The sequence below is a fragment of the Myotis nattereri genome (genome assembly GCF_964212035.1).
Source record: "Myotis nattereri genome assembly, chromosome: 1".
NCBI classification, from domain to species: domain Eukaryota; kingdom Metazoa; phylum Chordata; class Mammalia; order Chiroptera; family Vespertilionidae; genus Myotis; species Myotis nattereri.
Genome location: NC_138075.1, coordinates 74784680 through 74808805, shown reverse-complemented (window position 1 = coordinate 74808805; position 24126 = coordinate 74784680). Strand labels below are relative to the sequence as shown.

Here is a 24126-nt window from a genome sequence, read left to right as displayed (position 1 = left end):
CATTGCTGCTACATTAATTTATGTTAGTCCTTTGTCACTTCTTGTCTAGGCTCCTAAAGCCACCCATTACAGTAACTACCATATGAAATTTTCTCAAATGTAAAGGTCATCCTTTTATTTTCCCATTTAAAACCCTGTAATGTTTTCCCATTGCCCACTGAATCAAGTCTGTACTGCTTAGTAGGTCATACATGTTCCTTCATGATCTAGAACATCGCAACTTAACAGCCTCCTTGTCTATCAGTCTTTTATACATACTGCACTCCAGATATAAGAAATGTTCTTGAAAGTCTATTTCCACATATTTGTTCCATCTTCCTGGAATGTTCTTTCCTGCACTTACCAAGCACTTACTCTCCTAAGACTGAGCTCAAACATCACTTCTTCCTTAGTGGCTTTTCCATTACATTTTCCAGGGGAAGTAATGTAATGTACATACTTCCATATCTCTTTGTCTATATTTCTAATATAGTACTGTAATCACCCTGATGTAATTGAGTTAATAATAACAGCTACCTATTGCTACTATTTTAGACACCATGCGAGAGATGCTTGTTAGCATGTGGGTAAATCACAGTGGTCTCATAATGCGCAAGCCTGTCTGTCTCTAATAAAGCTGGCATTCATTTCACTGCATATTGCACTCACATATCCTTACCTGAAATACTGCTCTCATTTGTAGACTTCTACTTAAAATTTCCAAACTGGGGTTTTGAATTCTACGTGATTTTTCAGGTTTTTTACAAAGTTCTACTTAGAGCTCACACTGCCTTGATCCATATTGTTCTGCTCCTTCTTGGGCCTTTGCAGCCCTAAAGGCTATACCACAGGTTACTGGCTCTACCACCTTGGGCAAAGCAGTTTGGCTCTCCCAGAGCTAGTTTGGAAAATGGGAATGATTCTTCCTCACAGGGTCACTGTGAAGATTTGGTATGATGGAGGTAGGAAATTTTACCTAAATTAAGTCATTCAGAGACTACCTTTATAAACTTCCCCGTTTTATGTATCATCTTTGCATTAATTTAGTATTTTTTCTTAGATTGAGTCACTGATTTTCTTGGGCTTTTTATAAAGGAAACTTGCACTAAATGAAATGCCAGCATGATTGCCATAAATAGAGTGTAAACTAAAAATAAATGTGATGCAAATGATACTAATCTAGCTAGATACTATTGCCATGCAGAGGCTCTGAGCCTGTTAAAAAAAGAAAGAGAGCATCAAGTTTTGAAGAAATGTTCAAGATATTCCAGCACAGATGTAAAAGTATAATATTTGATTAAGTCCTTTGACTCTGCATTAACAGTGTTAATGGCAGAGGTGTAGAGAAATGGTGAAGGTGGAATCATATCCTGATCATGTAAACTCAAGAGTTAGAACCTACCAAGACATTTAGAACAAAATGAATATAATACACTTTTTAAGGTAAAAATTACAACAAATACTTATGAATACATGTATTCTTCTAGAAGTAATCAAAAGTATAAAAATAACAGAAATAAAATAGTCTGGTTACTAAACTTTTTCAAATATCAAAAACAGAATCATATTTGCTGTTCTATGTGGATGACCTTTATCTCTTCCTACTTTCTCTACCCTTTCTGACTCTGTATTAGCTTTCATATCACTTGAGTTTCCCTTACCCTTATCATGTCCTGTGGGAAGCAGGGCACCTTGTCTGACTGGAGTATATTTGTATGATATTTTTATGGCTAGAGGCCTCACTTCAAGTTTCTGGTTAGATGTCACATTATCTAATAGACCTTTTTATTTTATTTTTATTTTTTTAAAATATATTTTTATTGATTTCAGAGAGGAAGGGAGAGGGAGAGATAGAGATAGAAATGTCAGTGATGAGAGAGAATCATTGATCGGCTGCCTCCTGCATGCTCCACACTGGGGATTGAGCCCGCAACCCGAGCATGTGCCCTTGACTGGAATCAAACCCGGAACCCTTAAGTCCACAGGCCGATGCTCTATCCACTGAGCCAAACTAGCGAGGGCTGAGAGACCTTTTTAAACTTGGTATCAAAACCAGCACAGAAACCACCCCCCACTAATTCTCTCTTCTCTTCCTCTGCTTTCTTGTTTGTTTATTATTACTCTTCACATATAATGTAGTTTGTTGTTTGTTTATTGTTTGTGTCTTCTCCACAAACATGTAAGCTCTTTGATGGTAGGGATTTTGTTATTTAGAATAGTGCTTCACATGTGGAAGATACTAAATAATATTGAATAAATGAAGGAAAAGAACTACAAATTTTAAAGTAACATGGACATTAAGTTTGCAGATTAACTCATGAGCTCTCCTTCCAGAAGATATCACCCTCACAACTTTTACCATCTTTACTACATTCATTATCATACCGTCCTAAGATTCCTAATTGGTTCCCCGTTTCTATTCTTGCATCCTCCACAGTCCATTCTCCAACCAGCAGCTCCATCTTTTATTTAGTTTTTATTTTTATTTTTTAATTTAAATCATTTTTATTTTTCTTTTTTCTTTTTTTTTTTAAAATATATTTTATTGATTTTTTTACAGAGTGGAAGGGAGAGAGAGATAGAGAGTTAGAAACATCGATGAGAGAGAAACATCGATCAGCTGCCTCCTGCACATCTCCTACTGGGGATATGCCCGCAACCCAGGTACATGCCCTTGACCGGAATCGAACCCGGGACCTTTCAGTCCACAGGCCGACGCTCTATCCACTGAGCCAAACCGGTTTCGGCCATTTTTATTTTTCAATTACAGTTGATATACACTAATATATGTTTGTCTTTTAATTATTTTCTTTTTTTAGTATTTCAAGGAAAATGATTTTAAATATGTTACATGCAATAAACATTAATATTTCAAGAAAAAAAAGGATTTTAAGTATAATAATATTACCAAAACTGTACTAACATAATGATATCACAAAGTTGTAGGAAATATTAAAAATCTGCAAATAACAAGATTACTTCTATTCTAGAATATTTTCCCCCTCTGGCTCTATTTTTGTTTGTCAGTTTATATTGTTCATTATATTCCACAAATGAGTGAGATCATGTGATATTGATCTTTCTCCAACTGGCTTATTTCTTTTTTTTTTTTTTTTTAATATTTTATTGATTTTTTACAGAGAGGAAGGGAGAGAGAGAGAGAGAGAGTCAGAAATATCGATGAGAGAGAAACATCGATCAGCCGCCCCCCGCACAGCCCCCACCGGGGATGTGCCCGCAACCCAGGTACATGCCCTTGACCGGAATCGAACCTGGGACCTTTCAGTCCATAGGCCGACGCTCTATCCACTGAGCTAAACCGGTTTCGGCCCGACTGGCTTATTTCACTTAGCATAATGCTCTCCAGTTCCATCCATGCTGTTGCAAATGGTAAGAGTTTCTTCTTTTTTACAGCAGCGTAGTATTCCCTTGTGTAGATGTACCACAGTTTTTTAATCCACTCATCTGCTGATGGGCACCTCGGCTGTTTGCAAATCTTAGCTATTGTAAATTGTGCTGCTATGAACATAGGGGTGCATATATCCTTTCTGATTGGTGTTTCTAGTTTCTTGGGATATATTCCTAGAAGTAGGATCCCTGGGTCAAATGGGAGTTCCATTTTTAGTTTTTTGAGGAAACTCCATACTGTTGTCCACAGTGGCTGCACCAGTCTGCATTCCCACCAGCAGTGCACGAGGGTTTTTTTTTCTCCACATCCTCGCCAGCACTTGTCATTTGTTGATTTGTTGATGATATCCATTCTGACAGGTGTGAGATGGTACCTCATTGTTGTTTTGATTTTCATCTCTCAGATGAGAAGTAAACTCTTAATATCTTTTAAAAATTATATGCTTTGGGGAGATTAAAAATGGAGGCAGAGTAGGATGCTGCAGGGACATGCTCCCAGGAACAAGCTGGAATTACAACTGAAATACGGAAAGGCTTCCTGAATAATCAATGGAAAACTCACAGGAGAGAACCCTGATACCCAAGGACCAAAGGTGGAGACCGCATAGAGACTGGTAGGAGGGGCGGAGGTGCGAAAGAGCTGGCCAGGCACCCACAGACGGCAACTGATGTCCTGCAGAGATATATTAGGTGGCGGGGGGGGGGGGGGGGTGCCACTGAGAACTCTGGGATCTAATTCTGAAGCTGGGCTCCCCAGCAGAGAGCACCAAATCTGAGAAGAGTACCCACATAACATCTAGCTGTGAAAAGCAGTGGGGTGCTGTCTGCCAGGGAGTGGCAGCTGAAAGTTCGGGCACCCTCTTGAAGGGCTAACACACAAAAATTCCCTGTGGAGCCACCCACCTTGTGCTCTAGCAGAGGGAGGGTGAAGTGGACTGGAACTGTGAGAGCAAAACCCAGGATTGGGGACTCAGGGGATAGAGCTCAGAAGGCAGACACCCCAAATTTCCTGGACTGAGCCATTCCCTCACACAGCAGAGAACATCTTTCCCACATTGATATCTACCTTTCCTGAGGGGAAGACAGTCGACACACCCTGTTGGAAAACACCTTTCCCTGAGGCCACTTAAGAGATTAAAAGTAACAATTAGCCTCCAGAAAGAAATAACTGCCCCACCCTGTTGAAAAAAACTCCTGCCACACCTGAGGACGATTGCCTGGAAGCACTTCAAGTTGGAATCCTATTAGTCTGTAGACAGAGGCGGTCTCTGGAAGCTTTGAGTCTTTGCCTGATCCAATTAGTCAGAAACAGTTTTTAACACTGTCCTGCACTAGAGATTGAGAGGTGTATAGGATCTACCTAATTATTATATAGGATCTAATACATAGTCACAAACCCAAACAGACAACCAAAATGAGGAAAGAAACAACCCCCAAATGAAAGAACTAGTGAATTCTCCAGAAGAAGAGAGAAATGAAGCAGAGATAAGAAATTTATCTGAAACAGAGTTCAGAGTAATGATGTTAAAAATACTCAACAGTATGAAAAAAGATATAGTAACTATGAAAAACGAACAGTCTGAGATAAAGAATGACATAACACAAAGAACACATTGAAAGGAATACACAGCAGATTCGGGGAAGCTGAGGATCGAATCAGTGAATTAGAAGACAGAGTTGAAAATATCACTCAATTAGAGAACCAAAAAGAAAAAACAATTAAAAAACAGGAGGACAGCTTAAGGGAGCTGTGGGACAATGTGAAATGTAACAATATTAGGATAGTAGGTGTGCCAGAAGAGGCAGAAAGGGAGAAAGGAATAGAGAAGGTGTTTGAAGAAATAATGGTAGAAAACTTCCCTAACCTGGTAAAGGAAAAAGTCACACAAATTCAAGAGGCACAGAGAACCCCAAACAAGAAGAGCCCAAACAGACCCTTGCCCAAACACATCATAATTAAAATGCCAAAAATTAAAGACAAAGAATCTTAAAGGCATCAAGAGAAAAGAGAATTTACCTACAAAGTAGTTCCCATAAGGCTGACACCTGATTTCTCATCAGAAACTCTCCAGGCCAGAAGGGAATGGCATGAAGTAATCAAGGCAATGAAAAGCAAGGATCTGAGACCAAAATTACTATATCCAGCAAGGCTATCATTCAAAATAAACAGTCAAATAAAGAACTTCCCAGACCGAAAAAAAAAAAAAAAAAGGCTAAAGGAGTTCATCACCACCAAGCCAGCATTACAAGAAATGCTAAAGGGATTGCTATAGGGATTGCTGAGAAGAAGAAACAGAGAGAGAAACCTAGCCATACAGAATTAGAATGGTTATAAATAAGTACCTCTCATTAATAACCCTAAATGTAAATGGATTGAATGCTCCAATCAAAAGGTGTAGAGTAGCTGAATGGATACAAAAACATGACCCAGCTATATGTTGCCTACTAGAAACCCACCTCAAAACAAAAGACACACATGAGATGAAAGTAAAGGGATGGGAAAAAATTTTCCATGCAAATGGAAAAGGAAAAAAAGCTGGAGGAGCAATACTCGTATCTGACAAAATAGACTTTAAAAGCATCATGCTAAGCGAAATAAGCCAGTTGGAGAAAGATAAATATCATATGATCTTACTCATTTGTGGAATATAATGAACAACATAAACTGATGAACAAAAATAGAGCCGGGGGTGGGGGGGATATTCTAGAATATAATAGAAGTAATCCTGTTATTTGCAGATTTTTAATATTTCCTACCACATTTGTGATATATTATGTTAGTACATTTTTGGTAATATTATGCTTAAAATCCTTTTCTTGAAATACTAATGTTTATTGCATGTAATATTATATGTAAGATCATTTTTCTTGAATAATTGGTGTTTATTGCATGTAACATCATATTTAAAATCATTTTTCTTGAGATATTAATGTTTACTGCATTTAACATTATTATATTTAAGATTGTTTTTCTTGCCGAAACTGGTTTGGCTCAGTGGATAGAGCGTCAGCCTGCGGACTGAAAGGTCCCAGGTTCGATTCCGGTCAAGGGCATGTACCTGGGTTGCGGGCACATCCCCAGTAGGAGATGTGCAGGAGGCAGCTGATCGATGTTTCTCTCTCATCGATGTTTCTAACTATCTCTCTCCCTTCCTCTCTGTAAAAAATCAATAAAATATATTTTTAAAAAAAAGATTGTTTTTCTTGAAATATTAAGGTTTATTGCATGTAAAAAATAATAAAAAATAAAATAAAATAATTATATCCTTTGTATATTAAAAACTTAGAGAAGTATCTTTCAACTTTCCTTTATGGGGTAAGACTAGAAAATATGATTTATTAATTTTTTCTGTCTTGCTTTACATTTTTATCTCACTGTTTAATTTTTTTTTAAATATATTTTATTGATTTTTTTACAGAGAAGAAGGGAGAGCGATAGAGAGCTAGAAACATCGATGAGAGAGAAACATCGATCAGCTGCCTCCTGCACGCCCCCCAGTGGGGATGTGCCCGCAACGAAGGTATATGGCCTTGACCGGAATCGAACCCGGGACCCTTGAGTCCGCAGGCCGATGCTCTATCCACTGAGCCAAACTGGTTTGGCATCACTGTTTAATTTTACTTTGCCTAAAATTGCCTGATGTTTTTCACTCATCTATCTATTTAAACACAGTTAATCACATGTAAATTCTTCCAGGTCTATCTAGTTTAATTGCAATAAGTTCAAAATCTATATGAAGAGGGATAGGCTTTTCAGATTTTACCTCATTTCAACTTGTTTCCTTAGGTTTCTCACTAAAATGAGGGCCTACTCATATAGAGAGGCAGAATCTAATAAGTGTGAATGTTGAAGTACTTGTCTTTGATTCAATCTTTAATCATCTTTGCCTAAATCAGAGTCAGATGATTTCTTATGATGGTTGATGCTGCTTTGGTATTTTAAAAGTCAGAGTCCAGAAAATTAGAAATATGTTAAGACTGGTGATTAGGGTATTTGGTATCCTGAAACACTTTTGTAGTATACCTAGATAATATAGACAGCAGCATAATAAAGCTAATCGTCCTGATGTATATACATGTGGTCATGTCTACATTTCCTAAACAATTAGACAACAGTCTTCAATTTAATGAAGTTACTGACTTTATCTTGAATGAAGACAAACTTCCACACTTTTATTTATTTATTTAAAATATATTTTTATTGATTTCAGAGAGGAAAGAGAGAGAGAGGGAAAGAGAGATAGAGATACCAATGATGATAGAGAATCATTGATTGGCTGCCTCCTGCATGCCCGCTACTGGGGATCAAGACTGCAACCTGGGCATATGTCCTGATCGGGAATTGAACCATGACCTCCTGGTTCATAGGTTTACTCTCAACCACTGAGCACCACCAGCTGGGCCACACTGAATTTTAGATGCATAATACAGTAGACTTTATTTGCTTCATTTTCTCTATCAAGAATGGTAGATGAAGTGATTATCAAAGGAAATTCTGGAAAAAAAGACTATTGCTGTGGGCAAGCAAGGGGAAATAATAAAGCTTTTCAGCAAAACTATTTACAGAGGCAGTTTTGCAAGTGAGTACCACCCACAATCATTTTTCTCTCTATTTTCCAAGGCACATGGCAAGAAACTGAATAAAATCTTCATTCTTTACCACTTACCCAAGATTGAGCAAGTACCTACTTGTAAAATGACTATACCATTACTGTTTAGAGGAAATATTTCAGTTTATTTTTATAATTGCATTTGTGAAAAGGTTTATGTGTCTATTTTTATATGAACTACCATTTGCTAGAATGTCACAGGCTTTTGAGTACTAACTGGTTATATTATGACTCAGAAGTAGCTTAATTTATTAAGACCATTGAAGAGTAGAAACAATTATATTATTGGCAAATTGTTCCTATTATAGGAAGTAATTTGATTAAAATGCTTTCATTTTGATATTAGGAACAACTCCCAGTCTTAGGCAAACTTGGGTGTGCCTTACCCAGTGACATAGGAAAAAATGTTAAATGGGAGAGTTCAGATATAGGACAATAGAAAGATGCCCGGAACAATTTTGTTAATTGCACTGCACAATTTGGATTGCATACTGAGAAACGCCCTTCAGCATAAACCATTTACCAATTATTTTTACAGGCATGCCTAGATTTGCCCTTGTTTCAGCTTTTATATATATTAATGAAGCATTTACAGGTTCTGACGGGTTGATCTTCAACTTACCAAATAAGTAAAGATCCCCCCCCCATTCCTTTAATTATAATTGAAAGATAAAAATCTAAGTTGGATTTACAGGAACTACATAGCGTATTCAAAGGAAAAGTATCAGCTTGACTAGAGAATGCACACACATCATTTATGCCCAGCTCAGAAGGCAAGGCAGTATATCATACAGTACAGAAGAACAGAAATTGTTTAAAAGAAAAATCACTTATACTCTGACCTCTAAAATCCTATGACCTCTAAAATCATACCTATTCTGCCTGAGTGTTCTGGGATGTTTTTCAATTTTTTATTCATAGATACATTCCTGGCAATTCCTGATAAATTGCTTTGGGCTATTATACTTTGTTTTAGAATAAGAAAGTTAGAATTGCAGCTTCTTGAGAAGCATGAACATAGGTTCTCAAGACATCAAGAGTATATCTCTAATCTTTCTCTTCTGGCAGAGGTGGATGTGTCTTTGGCCACTCATTAACCCAGGCATTTGTCTTCTCCACTATAAATACTAAAATCTGAGGTTCTCAATTTGTTCTGTCCTAGAACACCTGAGAAAAAAGACATTCCCATTAATTGAGAGTCAGAATCTTGAGGAAGAATCTTGGTATGGTTTTAGAGAGAGAAATAGAAGATGCTGATAACTTCTCTCCAAATTATCCTTTAGAGTCACTAGAGTAGATCTAGATGATGACTAAAGTTCTTCTGGTTCTAAATTCTATGTTTCTTTCTCTACTCCTCCTTCCATACTATTTATACACCTGCTTCTCTATAATGATGGGCCCCAAATTTTCCCCTACAAGAGAGAGAGGACAGGGAGAGGATGAGCGAGATCTAGTATGTTAAGTTACTATGGATCTATTATTTCTATTGTGTCTTAATGTGCAAGAACAACTATTTTTAAAAAATTTTTTTATAGATTTTTAGAGAGGAAGGGGGAGGGGAGAGAGAGAGAGAAACATCAACGATGAGAGCAAATCATTGATTGGCTGCCTCCTGCACACCTCACACTGGAGATCAAGCCCACAACCCCGGCATGTGCCCCGAATGGGAATCAAACCCTGACCAATGCTCAACCACTGAGCCATGCCGGCTGGGCTCATATTCTTTTTTATCTTTATTTTTTTTTATTGAAATCTAATTGACATACAACAATAGTTTAGTTTCAGAAGTATAAACATAATGATTTTATATTTGTATATACTGCAAAATGTTTACCACATAAGTCTAGTTAACATTTGTTACCATATGTAGTTGCAGACTTTTTTTTTCTTGTGGTGAGATAAATTCCATTTCATCATGGTATATGATTCTTTAAATGTATTGTTGAATTAATTTTGCCAAAAATGTCTTTAGGATTATTGCATCTATGTTCATCAGGGATATTAGCCTTTAACTTTCTTTTCTTGTGGTGTCTTGACTAGTTTTGGTATCAGAATAATACTAATCTTGTAAAATAAGTTTGGAAGTAGTCCCACCACTTCCCTTTTTTGAAAGAGTTTGAGAAAAATTGGTATTAATTCTTTGAATATTTAGTAGAATTCACTAATGAACCATATTATTTATTTAGCTAGGAGGTAAGGTGAGTTCAAATTAAAACTGGGAATTCACCTGCTAGTATGTTGCAAAAAATATGTTAGAATAGAAAAATTTGGAATATCTGTTTTTCAAAACTAGATTAAGAATGAAAGTCTTCTAAAAATATATGGCAATATATGCAGCTACTATAAATGTGATAGGAAAATATCTGATATTTTTTGTTGACAAATTATAGGTACTTTGATGTAATTTGTTGCCTACATTTGGAGAACATACTAAACTTCAGTTAGAGGTTAGTGAAAATAAAGGTGTAATTTTTTCCCCCATTGTTGTTCACAGGCTATCCCCTGCCTTTTCCCCTTCCAAAACTGTTATTCCCTAGTCACATTTGAGAAAGCCAGATGTAATCCTGTGTATCACAAGAGACTTAATCTTTGAGGAAAGTGGAGCTGAGTCTTTTCCATATTTAGCCCTTAATGTTTTTCAAGCTTTTAAAATACTTAAGTGGTAGTTGTTAAATGGTGATTGTCAATATCTCTTGCATTAAGAACTTGGCTTATAGCCATTGATTTTATGATAGGTTACTGAAGAAATAGATATTTGTAAAAGCCAGTTTTGTCATTTTATTTTAAAGTTAAATCAGAACATATCTGTTAATAGTTATGCATGCTGTACTTCTGTCTTGACTTTGAGTTGTTATGGTTGTGTGTCACATGTTCCGTTGTCATTAAGGAGAAAATGTAACTCATGTTGTTGGCCCTGAATCATCCTTCTGCTTTATGAAACGAGGAGTATTGCTTTGTCAAGTTTGTGTTGTTGTTGTTGTTATATTTTTTAATCCTCACCTGAGGACACGCTTAGAGAGAGGAAGCGGTGGGGAGAGAGAGACATCTGTCAGTTGCCTTCCATACTGAGGATCAAACCTGTAACCCAAGTGTATGCCCTGACTGGGAATCGAACCATTAACCCTTCAGTGCCCAGTACAGCGTCCAACCAAATGAGCCATTCCAGCTGGGCATGTGTAAGTTTATTTTTTAATATGTTTTTATTGATTTCAGAAAGAGGAAGGGCGAGGGAGAGATGGAAACATCAGATCAACTGCCTCCTGCACACCCCCTACTGGGGATCGAGCCTGCAACCAAGGCATGTGCCCTGACTGGGAATTGAACTGTGACCTCCTGGTTCATGGGTTGATGCTCAACCACTGAGCCATACCGGCCCCGCTGTTATTAGTGTGGTGTTGTTTTTTTTTAATTTACTTTTTATTTTAGTAAATATATATGAAAAAATGTGTCATTTTAACCACTTAAGTACACAATTCATTGGCATTAATTACAATTCATTGTTGTGCAACTACTACCACTGTCTGTTTCTAAAATTTCTGATCACCACAAACAGAAATTCTGTACTCATTAAGCAGTAACATCCCATTGCTCTCATCCCTGGTAACCTCGAATCTACTTTGTCTATATATAAACTTGTCTTTTCCAGATATTTCATACAAATAGAACAGTATAGTATTTGTCCTTCTGCATCCAGCTTATTTCCCTTAGCATAATATTTTCAGGGTTCATCATGTTGTAGCAGGTATCCGAACGTCATTTTTTATGTCTGAAAATATTCTGCTGTCAGTATATACCATGTTTTGTTTATCTATTCATCTTTTGAAGGACATGTGGATTGTTCCCACGTTTTGGCTATTGTGAGTAATGCTCTTATAAGCATTGACACACAAGTATCTGTTTGAGTTCCTGTTTTTATTTATTTTGGGTATATACCTAAAAGTGGAATTGCTAGGTCATGTGGTAATTCTATTGTTTAACTTTTCAAGGAAGTAATGCAATTATTTTTCCTAAGAGCTTATTATATTTTTGTTATCCTTTCATTAATGTTTCTTAAACACTTAAAAAATTTGTTTTGCTTATTTCCTTGCTTAACTTTTGTTGCTGATTTTTAAGAAATTATTTTGGTCATTCATTTTTTTCTTTTCTTTTCAATTGTTTGTTTTTCAGAGCCAAGTCAGAACTCCATCACAGGGGAACACAGCCAGCTGTTAGGTATAGTATTACTGTGAGGATTGACTCTAAAAAGTTACCCTTTTCCTGTTTATACTAACAGACATACTCCCTTCCCTAATTCTATTTTCTATCTCCTCCTTTTCTACTTTTCATTCCTCAACTTTTTTTCCTGCTGTTTCTAGTTCCAACTTGGTAAGTTTTAGGTAACTACTTTTGCAATTGATTGCTAAGACTCAATTTATTCAGTCTGTTCTAAAAATAATTTTTATACAGATATCAAATTATGTTGTACTAGAGGCCTGGTGCACAGGGGTCCCTCAGCCCAGTCTGCGCCCTCTTGCAGTCCCAGACCCCTCGCTCCTTACCACTCAGCTCGCTGCTCTCGCTGCGCCTTAGCACTGCCAGCCATGAGTCCGGCTTTTGGCTGAGCGGCACTTTCCTGTGGGAGCACACTGACCACCAGAGGGCAGCGCCTGCATTAAGTGTCTTCCCCCTGGTGGTCAGTGCACGTCATAGTGACCGGTCGTTATCTGAAACTAATGTAATGTTCCTTGTCATTATACCTCAATAAAAATAATTTTAACTTAGTCTGTGGTGTTAAAAAATCTGTAAGAATTGGACCTTTCTTGCTCCCCCAAGATACTTTCTAGGGAACTCTTCAGAAATTTTAATTTTTATATTTTTATGACTATCTTTTTTTACTTTTTCTGTGAATGAAATTATATTACACAGGCTGTTCTGGACTCCCTTTTGTTCACTAAGCATTTTTTAAAAAATATATTTTACTGATTTTTTACAGAGAGGAAGGGAGAGGGATAGAGAGTTAGAAACATCGATGAGAGAGAAACATCGATCAGCTGCCTCCTGCATACCCCCCACTGGAGATATGCCCGCAACCAAGGTACATGCCCTTGACCAGAATCGAACCCGGGACCCTTCAGTCCACAGGCCGACACTCTATCCACTGAGCAAAACCGGTCAGAGCAGCATTTTATTTTGGACATCTCATACCAGTACATCTACCTCATTTCTTTGTGGCAGAATACTATTCTATTGTATTCCTATGCTATAATTTTACTCAGCCAGTTGCCTATTCCTGAGCATTTAAGTTATTTCCAGCTCTTTTACTGTTACAAATTATGTTGCCATGAACATCTTGTACATGTATTCTTGCATTCCTCTTGATATATTTGTAGAATAAATTCCTAGCAAATGAATTCCTTACTCAAAGGGTATGTACACTTTTAAAAAGATACATCAACTTAAACTCCCACCAATAAAGAGAATGGATGCATACTCGGCTCCCTGTCATCAAAAGTAGGTATATCAACCACAGAAATTTTTTCTTAACCTAATCAGTGAAAATGGCATCTCTAGTTTGTATTTGTGCTTCTTTAATTATGAGTAAGAACTTTTAAGTATATTAACAGCCATTTTTTGTGTGTATATCTTTTGGTTTGAGGCTTTTTTTTTTTTTGATCCTCACTCAAGGATATGTTTTTATTGAGTTTTAGAGAGATGAAGGGAGAGAGAGAGACATTGATGTGAGGGAGAAACCATTCATTGTCTCTCAGACTGGGCCCTGACTAGGGATTGACCCACAGTCTAGGTATGTGCCCTGACTGGGAATCAAACCCATGACCTTTTGGTGTATGGGATGGTGCTCCCACTAACTGGGGCACCCAGCCAGGGCAGTTTGAGGTTTATTTTGATTTGTATGTTGCTGAACTTTTAGCTGTTTGAATATGTGCAAAGCAGCTGTGAAAAATGTAAGCTGTCAAAATGTTTGAAGTGGGAAAGTACTTGTTTGCTTATTAAAGGTTCAGAGTATTTGCTAAAGAAACTGAAATACTTCTTGTCTTCTCTTTCAAGGGTAAGGACATAAGTTTCTGGTCTTCTCATTCCTTTAGATTAGTTTATGTGCTGGAACAGTACATGGCACCCTTGGCACTAATTAGATATTTGTTAAGTAAATGATTTGACTTAAACATAGCTAGAAATCTGATCACCAAGGTGTTATAGCCTCGTGATATATTGGGGCTGTCACCCTTCCTTTTTTTATATTAGTTTATTTAAACTGTTCCAAATTAGTCTTCTCTATATAATAATTTTATATTTGGATCAGGAATGGTTAAGATTTCATCAAAAGATTTTTGTCATATCATGAAAAGTATATTTCCCCCTAAATGATTAAATTGTTCCTGTTTCTGATACATGACTGGCAGGTGGAGAAGTTTGAGAGTAGTTCATCATCTGACCAGGAACAGGTGGTAGTGGAGGTAGGGGAGGACTTAGCTAATGAAATGTGCCATAGGGGGGTTGGCACTGTTCAGTGTTACTAAACTGGATTTTGTTTCCACTTAGGCACTTGTAGTAAAAGATAGCAGACTAATTATAGGGAAAAAGAAATAGTATGTGATTGTGAAGGAAAGGTTTTCTTAATCAGTATTAGCCAAAAACCCTAATAATGTTGCAGAGAGACTTCTCCAGGCATTTGGCAACCCACAATTGCATTCAATTTTAAACAAATCTGGGAATTTATCCAGAGTCTTCTGGCCAGATTCTCAAGTAAGTACATCCTGCTTGCTATCCCGGGTTGTCTCTCCCAAGTTCATTAGGTCAGATTGTATTTCCTTTTTTCTCATGCTCTGGCTAACTACCATCTTCTGTTTCCCATCTGTATCTTTGTCTTAGCTACAGCCTCAAAATCCTTAAAAAGACTGGTTTATTAAAAAAATCATATTGTTTGCAAAAAAGTGAAAGTTGATTTTTTTGTTATACTTTCCAATTATAGTTCTCAGAAAAGGCATTGGTAGCTTGAATTCAAATCTTGCCAGCTCTCTATAAAAACCTCATTTAGGATAATTTGAAAAACTGTTCATTTGCTTTGCCTACCCGCTGAATGGAATTTATCATAGCATTTTCCAGGCCTTCTAAATGTTTTTTCTGTTAACAGGGTGCAGTTCTTTCAAGGTACCTACTGTTCCCAGTGACTCATCAGAGCTCTTGCAAAACTCAGGGTCAGGCTGAGGAGACACATGAAAGGGTGAAACTGCGGTTGTGATAGAGAACCAAGCTTTATGCTTATGATTTATGACCTCTCTCTGTCTCTCTCAGTGTGTGTGTGTGTGTGTGTGTGTGTGCGTGCGTGTGTGTGTGTGTGTAATTTTCAATTTAAAAAATTTTAGAAAGCAAGCAAGCAAGCAAATGAGCAGTGGGCCTTAGCACTCTTAAACATTTTACCAAACATTCCAGGAAAAATAATTCCACTCTTCTACAGTTTCTCTCAAGGGACAGAAGAACAAGTAAACACTCCCAACTCAGTTTGTGGCGTGCCTTACTTTGATACCAAAACTTAGCAGTGACAATATGAGAAAAGTGTAGTCCAGTTTTACTTATGAACACAAATATAAATATCCTAAACAAAATACTGGCATCTGAATCAAGCAATATATTTAAAAATTGTCCCTGTTGACCAGGTTGTGTTTCTAGTAGAAGACATGGTTGGTTTATTATTAAAAATTAATATATTAACAGTATGTTAACAGATTAGAGGAGAAATATCATCTCATCTTAATAGATACAGAAAAAACATTTGATTTGAAACATGATTCCAATATTTAAATTTATGAGTGCATAATGATACTTTGAAAACCTTATTGATCTCCAGTGGAATATCTTAGTGAACCAATCATTATTCTGAGAATTGGTCAATAAAGGGTAAAAGTGAAGTATTTCCTTGCCTTTATACCAATGGATAACCAAATAGGATATTAGAAGGAATGTCTTTTTATAAAATTATTTCAGTGTGGCCAGAATGGCTCAGTTGGTTGAGTATCATCCCGTGCACTGAAAGGTTGCTGGTTTGATTCACAGTCAGGGCACATACCTGGGTTGTGGGTTCAGGCAGGTACGGAAGACAACTGATCGATCTCTCTTTCTCTCTCTCTCTCCCTTTCTCTCTCTCTCTCTCTGTCTCTCTCTCTCTCTCTCTCTCTCTCCCCCCTCCCTCTCTCCCTCTCCCTCTCTCCCTCTCTCCCTCTCCCTCTCTCCCTCCCTCCCCCTCCCTCTCCCCCTCCCTCTCTCCCTCCCTCCCCCTCCCTCTCCCCCTCCCTCTCCCCCTCCCTCTCCCTCTCCCCCTCCCTCTCCCTCTCCCTCTCCCTCTCTCCCCCTTCCCCTCCCTCTCGCTCTCTCCCTTCCTCTCTCTAAGTATGTCCTCAGGTAAGGATTTTTTTAAAAGTATTTCAGCTAATAAATAAAAGAATAATATATTCAAAATATCACCATTTTTAACTCCTCATAAATTTATGGATCTAGGCATTAATCATCAATAGTTGCTAGTATCTCAAAAAGAAAGACAACCAGATAACATGTACTCCTAATAGAAGACCAAAATACCACCTGAGTTTTTCTCCCTCTCTCAACCTAAAAATACTAAATGTGGTTAATCCTCTACCAACTACTAATTTATAGGAAATAGCCCCCCAAAATGTTAAACATCATTACATGGATGCCATCATCAAAATTCAGACATCACAAACTACTAAACAAAGGACATAGTTTCTTCAAGAAATAAATTGCAAAAAAAGAGAGAGAAAGCTAAAAAAAGGCTTAAGAGAGATGGTAAGCAATCATACTGTGTGCCTCTTATTTGGCTACTGATTTAAACAAACACTAAAATAAAAAACATAATGAGGGGTTCATATCCAGAATTTCTAAAGAATTTATACAACTTAACACCAAAAAATCAATCCATTAAAAAATGTGCAAAGGACCTGAATAGACACTTCTCCAAAGAGGACATACAGATGGCCAATAGACATATGAAAAGATGCTCAATGTCACTAAAGCATCAGAAATACAAATCAAAACCACAGTGAGATATCACCTTACACCTGTCGGAATGGTTAATATGAATAAATGAACAAACAACAAATGTTGGTGAGGATGTGCAGAAAAGACAATCCTCATGCAGTATTGGTGAGATTGCAAATTGGTGCGACTACTATGGAAAACAGTATGGAGGGTCCTCAAAACATTAAAAATGGAACTGTCTGTGACCCAGCAATTCCACTTCTGGGTATACATTTTGAAGAAATCCAAACCCCTAATTCGAAAGGATATATGTACCCCTATGTTCATTGCAACATTATTTAAAATACCCAAGGTTGGAAGCAACCCAAGTGCCCATCAGTAGTTAAGTGGATAAAAAAAGCTGTGGTACATATATTTACAATAGAATATTACTCGGCCACACAAAAGAATAAAGTCTAACCATTTTTGATAACATGGATGGACCTAGAGGGTATTATGCTGAGTGAAATAAATCAGAGAAAGACAAATACCATATGATTTCACTTATTGTGGAATCTAAAGAATAAAGTAAATGAACAGATAGAACAGAAATAGACTCATAGATACATAGAACAAACAGGGTTGCCAGATGGAAGAGTGGGGGCTGGGTGAAAAAGGTGAAGGGATTAACTAGTTACAAAACAGTCGTGGGGATATAAAGTACTGCACAGGGAATATATATCTATATATATAAAAGGCTAAGTGCCCTACCTGGTTTAGCTCAGTTGATAGAGCATCGACCTGTGGACTGAAATGCCCCAGGTTCGATTCCAGTCAAGGGCTCATGCCCGGGTTGCAGGCTTGATCCCCAGTTGGGGGCGTGCAGGAGGCAGCCAGTCAATGATTCTCTCTCATCATTGATGTTTCTATCTCTCTCTCCCTCTTCCTTCCTCTCTGAAATCAGTGAAAATATTTTTTTTTAAAAAAAAAGGCTAAGTGTCCATCCAACTGGTAGCTATGATGTGCACTGACCACCAGGGGGCATCTGCTCAATGCAGGAGCTGCCACGACGGGCACTGGCCATTTAAAAAGAAACGCACTATGGACCTGGCATCGACAAACCAATACTCGGCTTCCCCCAAGTGGGACACAGGCCCCGCCGCCACCCTGGAGCGACACCCCACCAAATCGCAGCCAACGCTGCCAAGACCCCATGGCACAAAATGTGGTCCACAGCCCAGCTTAGCCCAGAAACGGTCACTGTGGGCGCCGGGTAATGATGTCACATAGCAATGCCCGGCTTCTTCTCCCTAGTGACGAGCCTCCTTGGAGTTTCTTCAGCCCAGGAACACAACTTGCTTTAAGGCCAGGTGCAAACATTTCACAGTTTAACCAAATGTTTTCATGTGCCTCATCTCATTTGATTCTCACAGAAGTCCTAGAGTAGGTAGATAGGAGACTCAGTAGAATCCTCTTTTCATTAGCTGGAAAACAGAGATTTAGAAAGTTGAGAAACCTGACTGAAAAGAATTAAGAAATGGTAGAACTTGAAAATGACTTCAGGTTTTCTCACTGCACAGAATATAGGCAAACACTGCTGCAGTTAAATATTTTACCCTTTGTTTTCCCTGCGTGATCTACAATAATAATCTGCTTCATGTTGATACTGCTGTGTTGCTGACAATTACCTGGAAGAGAAGTTGGGGTGTTGCACTGGGCTGGGAAAAGTTTAGCTAAGTTTTTACTGTATATATATATATAAAGCTCTCGCTGGAGCCAGTCACACGTGTGTTTCGATTTGTCATTGTCGGTCGTGAATTTGGTTGACACTTCTATTATAGGGAAAGTGCGAATAGTGATATTAAAATATTCTAATTAATTTCCTTTCAATGCACAAATCCGTGCACTGGGACACTAGTAGTCAATAATCCTATATAATTGCAAATTGTCTCTGGGGAGTTTGACCGACCAAGAGTTTGATCGCTTGCTATGATGTGTGCTGACCACCAGGGGGTGGCGCGGAACGAAGGAAGGCCCCGGCTGGCAGCCAGGGGAAGGAAGTCCCCAATTGGCCCTGATCGCCGGCCAGTCCTCGGGACCCTACCCGTGCACTAATTTCATGCAGCGAGTCTCTAGTATGGTAATAACTGTATGGTACCAGGTGGGTATTGGAAATATCAGGGGAACACTTTGAAAGTATATGATTGTCTAATCACTATGCTGTCCACCTGAAACTAATACAAAACAATATTGACTATAAACTGGAATTGAAAATAAGATTTAAAATAATCAAAAGCATAATTTATAACATTTGAGACAATCTTTCATGTTCATATAGTCACATAATTCAAGCCCAAGCCTGTGCCAAGGGAAATTAAGTACATTTACTGTTCTCCTGCCTAGCTCAGACCAGCAAAAGGCTATTTAACAAGATCAGGCAGATAAAGAAAGAATCTGAGACTCACTTTAAGGCCAAACTGTAATGTAAGTAGTAACTGACAAAAGCAACATTATAGAAGTAATAGCACCACAAAACTAAAGTTTTTTATAAAGAGCAGGACATTCTATTTGAAAAAAAAAAATGTATACCGTAAAAAATGGAAATCCGAAGTCTTCGGTAGAACCAGTGGCATTCCTATCAGTTTTCATTTAAATCAGCGGTCGCCAACCAGTGGTCCTGTGAGGTCTGAAAGGTTGGCAACCGCTGGTTTAAGGAAACCTTTGGAGCAGCAGTCGCCAATCAGTGATCCGTGAGGTCCGTAAGGTTGGCAACCGCTGATTTAAATTGTACAAAGAAACACCCAGCAGTGAGTTGCACAGGAATATCAGCATTATTTGACTGTAAAATGAGAAAAAAAGACACATAATAGTGATTCTATGGGCTGTTTAATTCAAGCGTAACAGGCCAGTCTGAGTAGGTATCCTCCAGACCTGTGCGCTGCAAACAATGAAAACACATCCTGCATATCAGATATTTACATTACGATTCTTAACTAGCAAAATTACAGTTATGAAGTAGCAACGAAAATAATTTTATGGTTGGGGGTCACCACAACATGAGGAACTATATAAAGGGGAATGGCATTAGGAAGATTGAATTGCTCCAGAGGAATCTTAGAATTGTGGATAATCCTAAACAGCCTTTCCATATGGATTTAGTTCTTCGTTTTTGCAGAGTCAGGTTATTTGCTATTCAGACTTTAGAACTCTCATTCCATTTTAAATTTCCTGGGGTCAACACTAGTTACCCAGACTTCTGAAGGCTGCACATCTATCGGAAGCAGCATTTCTTACCAAGAATTGATCAGTGCCTTTCATTATAACCACTCCTGATTTTATGCTTGATTGATTTTATGCCTTTCAATTAATCACTTCTAACAAGAGCTTTGTTCCTTGCCTAATTGACCAGGAGCTCTATGGGACCCTCCCATTCTACAACCACTACAAGTAGACCTTTGGTGGGATAATCTTGGAGGCATCGTGGGTCTCATAAATGCAGACAAAGGGACATTCTTCCATCCCTAAAATTTAAGCAAGCAAGCAAATGGGAGTTCGGCCAGAAACAGTGAGGACCAGAATGTCTGAAAGTCAAGTTGGTTATACTTGAAACTTGAGACGAGAATGGCTCCAAACGTTGATATGCCAAGACTGTAGCAAGGGGAGCCAGAGCTGCTAGGAGGTGGCTTGGACCAGCAGGCAGCAGGATGGGCAGGAATGTTCTGAGGCCAGATTTTTATAGCAACATTATTGTAAGCCTATTGAGCAGCAGGGAAATAGGATGCTGAAGCTGGGACTCCTGCTCCTGTAACCCTCAAGAGGGTTGAAGTAGTCCTGAGTCTTGGATACAAAATTATTAAATGGCAAATCAATGAAGGATGCAATAAGGAAGATGAGCATACTCAGGAATGAAAGACTGTAGAGGAAAGGAAAACAAATGGAACTTCTAAAGAGAAAATAGATAGCTATTGGTATATAACAAATGGAGAGTAGATTAGAAATAAACAGTAGATTAGAAACAACTGAAGAGTGTTTATGAGCAAAAAGAAAACCACACTTAGATATATCTTAATGAAAACTGCACAGCACCTAAGAAAGATCTTGAAAGCTGCCACAGAGAAAAGACACTATCAGAGAACAACAGAATGACCGAAGTATTTTCAATAGCAAAACATAACAATGTTTTAAAGTGTTAACAAAATTATCCTAGAATTATGCTTAGCAAGAACACTCAGGAAGAAAGACAGAATACAGGCAATTATCTATAATAATAAAAGCGTAGCATGCTAATTAGACTGGACGACCTTCCGGATGAAGCCGGGGCTGCGAGGGCGGAGGCGGCTGCGAGGGCCAAGCCCCTTGCACGAATTTCGTGCACTGGGCCTCTAGTAGGTAAATAAAAGCTGAGGACATTTTTTACCACAAGACTTGCCTTAAACTAGTGGTTTTCAACTAGGGATAATTTTGCCTCCTAAGTGATACTTGGAAATATTTAGAGACATTTTATTTTTGCTACTGAGATTATGTAACTTTTAACATCTACTTAGTAGAGGCCAGGGATGCTCTTAAACACCCTATACTGTATTGGACAGTTCCCCCATGACAAATAATTATTTGGTTCAAAATTTCATGGTGCTGAGTTTGAGGAACCCTCCTCTAAAGGAATTCTAAAGATCCCAGAGGACTGGTGTTCTGAAATGCAACAAAGAATATTGAACAAATGAAATGGTGAACATGGCCCTTGACCCAAGTCAATATTATCTCTATGAAATGATGTTAGTGTTTTATTTGTTGAGTAAAAAAAAAAATAGACTACTGGAAATATTGGACAATAATATTATGTGAGTCCAGAGGAGACAGTTTGAACTGAAGCATTTGAAAGTCTTTGTGGTTTGGGAAGATGACAAGCCATTGTTTAATTTACTTAACAGTTTTTTAAAGTAAAATATGTGGTAAAATTTCAAGAGCAATTATGAAAAGAATAGAAATAGAGTGTGAAAACTCCAAGATAGGATATAGGAAGAAATGGATTAAGGGGAAAAAAAAAAACCCAAAAAATCCAGAGAAAGAAAATGAGAATGAATCATAGGGAAAGAAGGACAAATAGAAATAAAAACACGGTAGAATCCAGTCCAAATATATCAGTTTCTGAAGTTGATGGACTAAACTTGACAATTATTAAAAAGACAGATTGTCAGATTTTTTAAAATACAACTATTTTCTGTGTACAAGAGCTCTGCCTAAAGCAGAAAACCCAAAGACAGCTAGTATAGTTATCATTATCTTTTTCTTTCTATTGTCTTAGGATTTATTCTGCTGTCTTTCTAGCTTCCTGAAATGGGGTCTTAGCTCATATAATTTTTGTTCTTCTTACTTTTGCTGGATCCTACAGGTTTTAATAGGTAGTGTTTTCATTGTCACTCAATTTTTAAGTATTTTAATCTTTGACCCTTGAATTGTTTAGCAGTATTTTTTTATTTCTAAACTTGAAAAGATTTTAAAATGTATACTTTTATAATTAAATTTTTATTGAATTGTTTTTATTGATCAAGATCATGGACTATATTATACCTGTTTGAAATTTATGCAGTCTTTAAGATCTAGTACATAGCTTGTAATAAATTTTCCATGTATGTTTAATAAAATTTATATTCTCTAATTTTGGATGTAGAACTCCTAATGTCCATTAGATGAACTCTATTATTATTCAAATCTCTTTACCTTTGCTTATTTTGTTTGCTTTATCTGTTATTGAGAGAAATATATTAAAAATCTCCGTGTGTGATGGTAGATTTGTCAATTTCTTGCTATAGTTCAATCCATTTTTGCCTCAAATATTTGAGGCATGGATGAGTGGGTGGGTGGGTGGATGGATGGGTGGAGTAGGCAGCTTTTTTATTGGTATCCAATGCTCCTTTCTTCCTGGTATTCATGCCCTTGTATAATCCTTTGCACTTGGACTGAAGACTGGACTTAATGACTCCTTCTAATTAATAGAATATGGCAAAAGCGATGTTGCTTTTGTAATGAGATTACAAAAAGGCTGGGACATCAGTTTTGCACTCTGGCTCTCTTTGGTGGCTTGCTTTGAGGGAATCTAGCTGCCATGTTGTAAGCTGTCCTTTGGAAAGGCCCACATGGCAAGGAACAGAAAGAGGCTTTTGGCCAAAAAGCCTGAGAAGAACTGAGTCCTGCCAGCAACGATGTGAGTAAGGTTGGAAGTGGATCTTCCCAAGGCCTTCAAATGAGACCACGGTCCTGGCAGACCCTTGATTGGTGCCTATTGAAGCTGAGGGCCCAGCTAAGCCATCCCCATATTTCTAGCTCATACATACTGAGATTAGGTTGTGTTGTTTAAGCCACTAAGTTTGGGAGTAATTTGTTACACGGAAAGAGATAACTATAAACAATAGATGCCCTAGTCAGTTTGGCTCAGTGGATAGAGCATCAACCTGTGGACTGAAGGGTTGCGGGTTCAATTCTGATCAAGGGCACCCACCTCGGTTGCAGGCTCCATCCCTGGCCCTGGTCAGGGCTCATGCAGGAGGCAGCTAATCGATGTGGCTCTCTCACATAGATGTTTTTCTCCCTCTGTCTCTCCCTCTCCCTTCCACTCTCTCTAAAAATCAATGGAAAAAGTATCCTCATGTAAGGATTAACAAAAAATAAATAAATAATAAAATTACTAAGACAAGTTTGTTTTTTGGTTTTTTTTTTATTTTTATTTTTTTTAAACATTTATTTTTTTAAGAGTATCTTTTTTTTTTTAAATATATTTTATTGATTTTTTACAGAGAGGAAGGGAGAGAGATAGAGAGTTAGAAACATCGATGAGAGAGAAACATCAATCAGCTGCCTCCTGCACATACCCCACAGGGGAAGTGCCTGCAACCCAGGTACATGCCCTTGACCGGAATCGAACCTGGGACCTTTCAGTCCGCAGGCCGACGCTCTATCCGCTGAGCCAAACCGGCTTTGGCAAGACAAGTTTGTTTTATGTTTAAAAAGCAACAACATGCCCTAGCCGGTTTGGATTAGTGGATAGAACATCGGCCTGTGGGTCCTGGGTTCCATTGCGGTCAAGGGCACATGCCCGTGTTACAGGCTCAATCCCCAGTGGGGGGCATGCAGGAGGCAGCCAATCAATGATTCTCTCTCATCATTA

At 38.0% G+C, this 24126-nt stretch overlaps 1 protein-coding gene across 3 annotated transcripts in view; it reads left to right on the top strand.

The window, feature by feature from the left end:
- The window catches only part of SLC12A6 (solute carrier family 12 member 6), a gene marked incomplete at its 5' end in the record, with an annotated part of 88771 nt that overhangs the window by 30130 nt on the left and 34515 nt on the right, over positions 1 to 24126 (top strand). For 2 of the 3 annotated variants that reach the window (XM_081108077.1, XM_081108075.1), the window contains one exon: positions 12165 to 12209. The exons of the other annotated variant lie outside the window; for it this stretch is intronic. In XM_081108077.1, coding sequence (XP_080964203.1) covers positions 12165 to 12209 — 45 coding nt within the window. The remainder of the gene's footprint in view (positions 1 to 12164; positions 12210 to 24126) is intronic. 3 annotated transcript variants of the gene reach the window in all.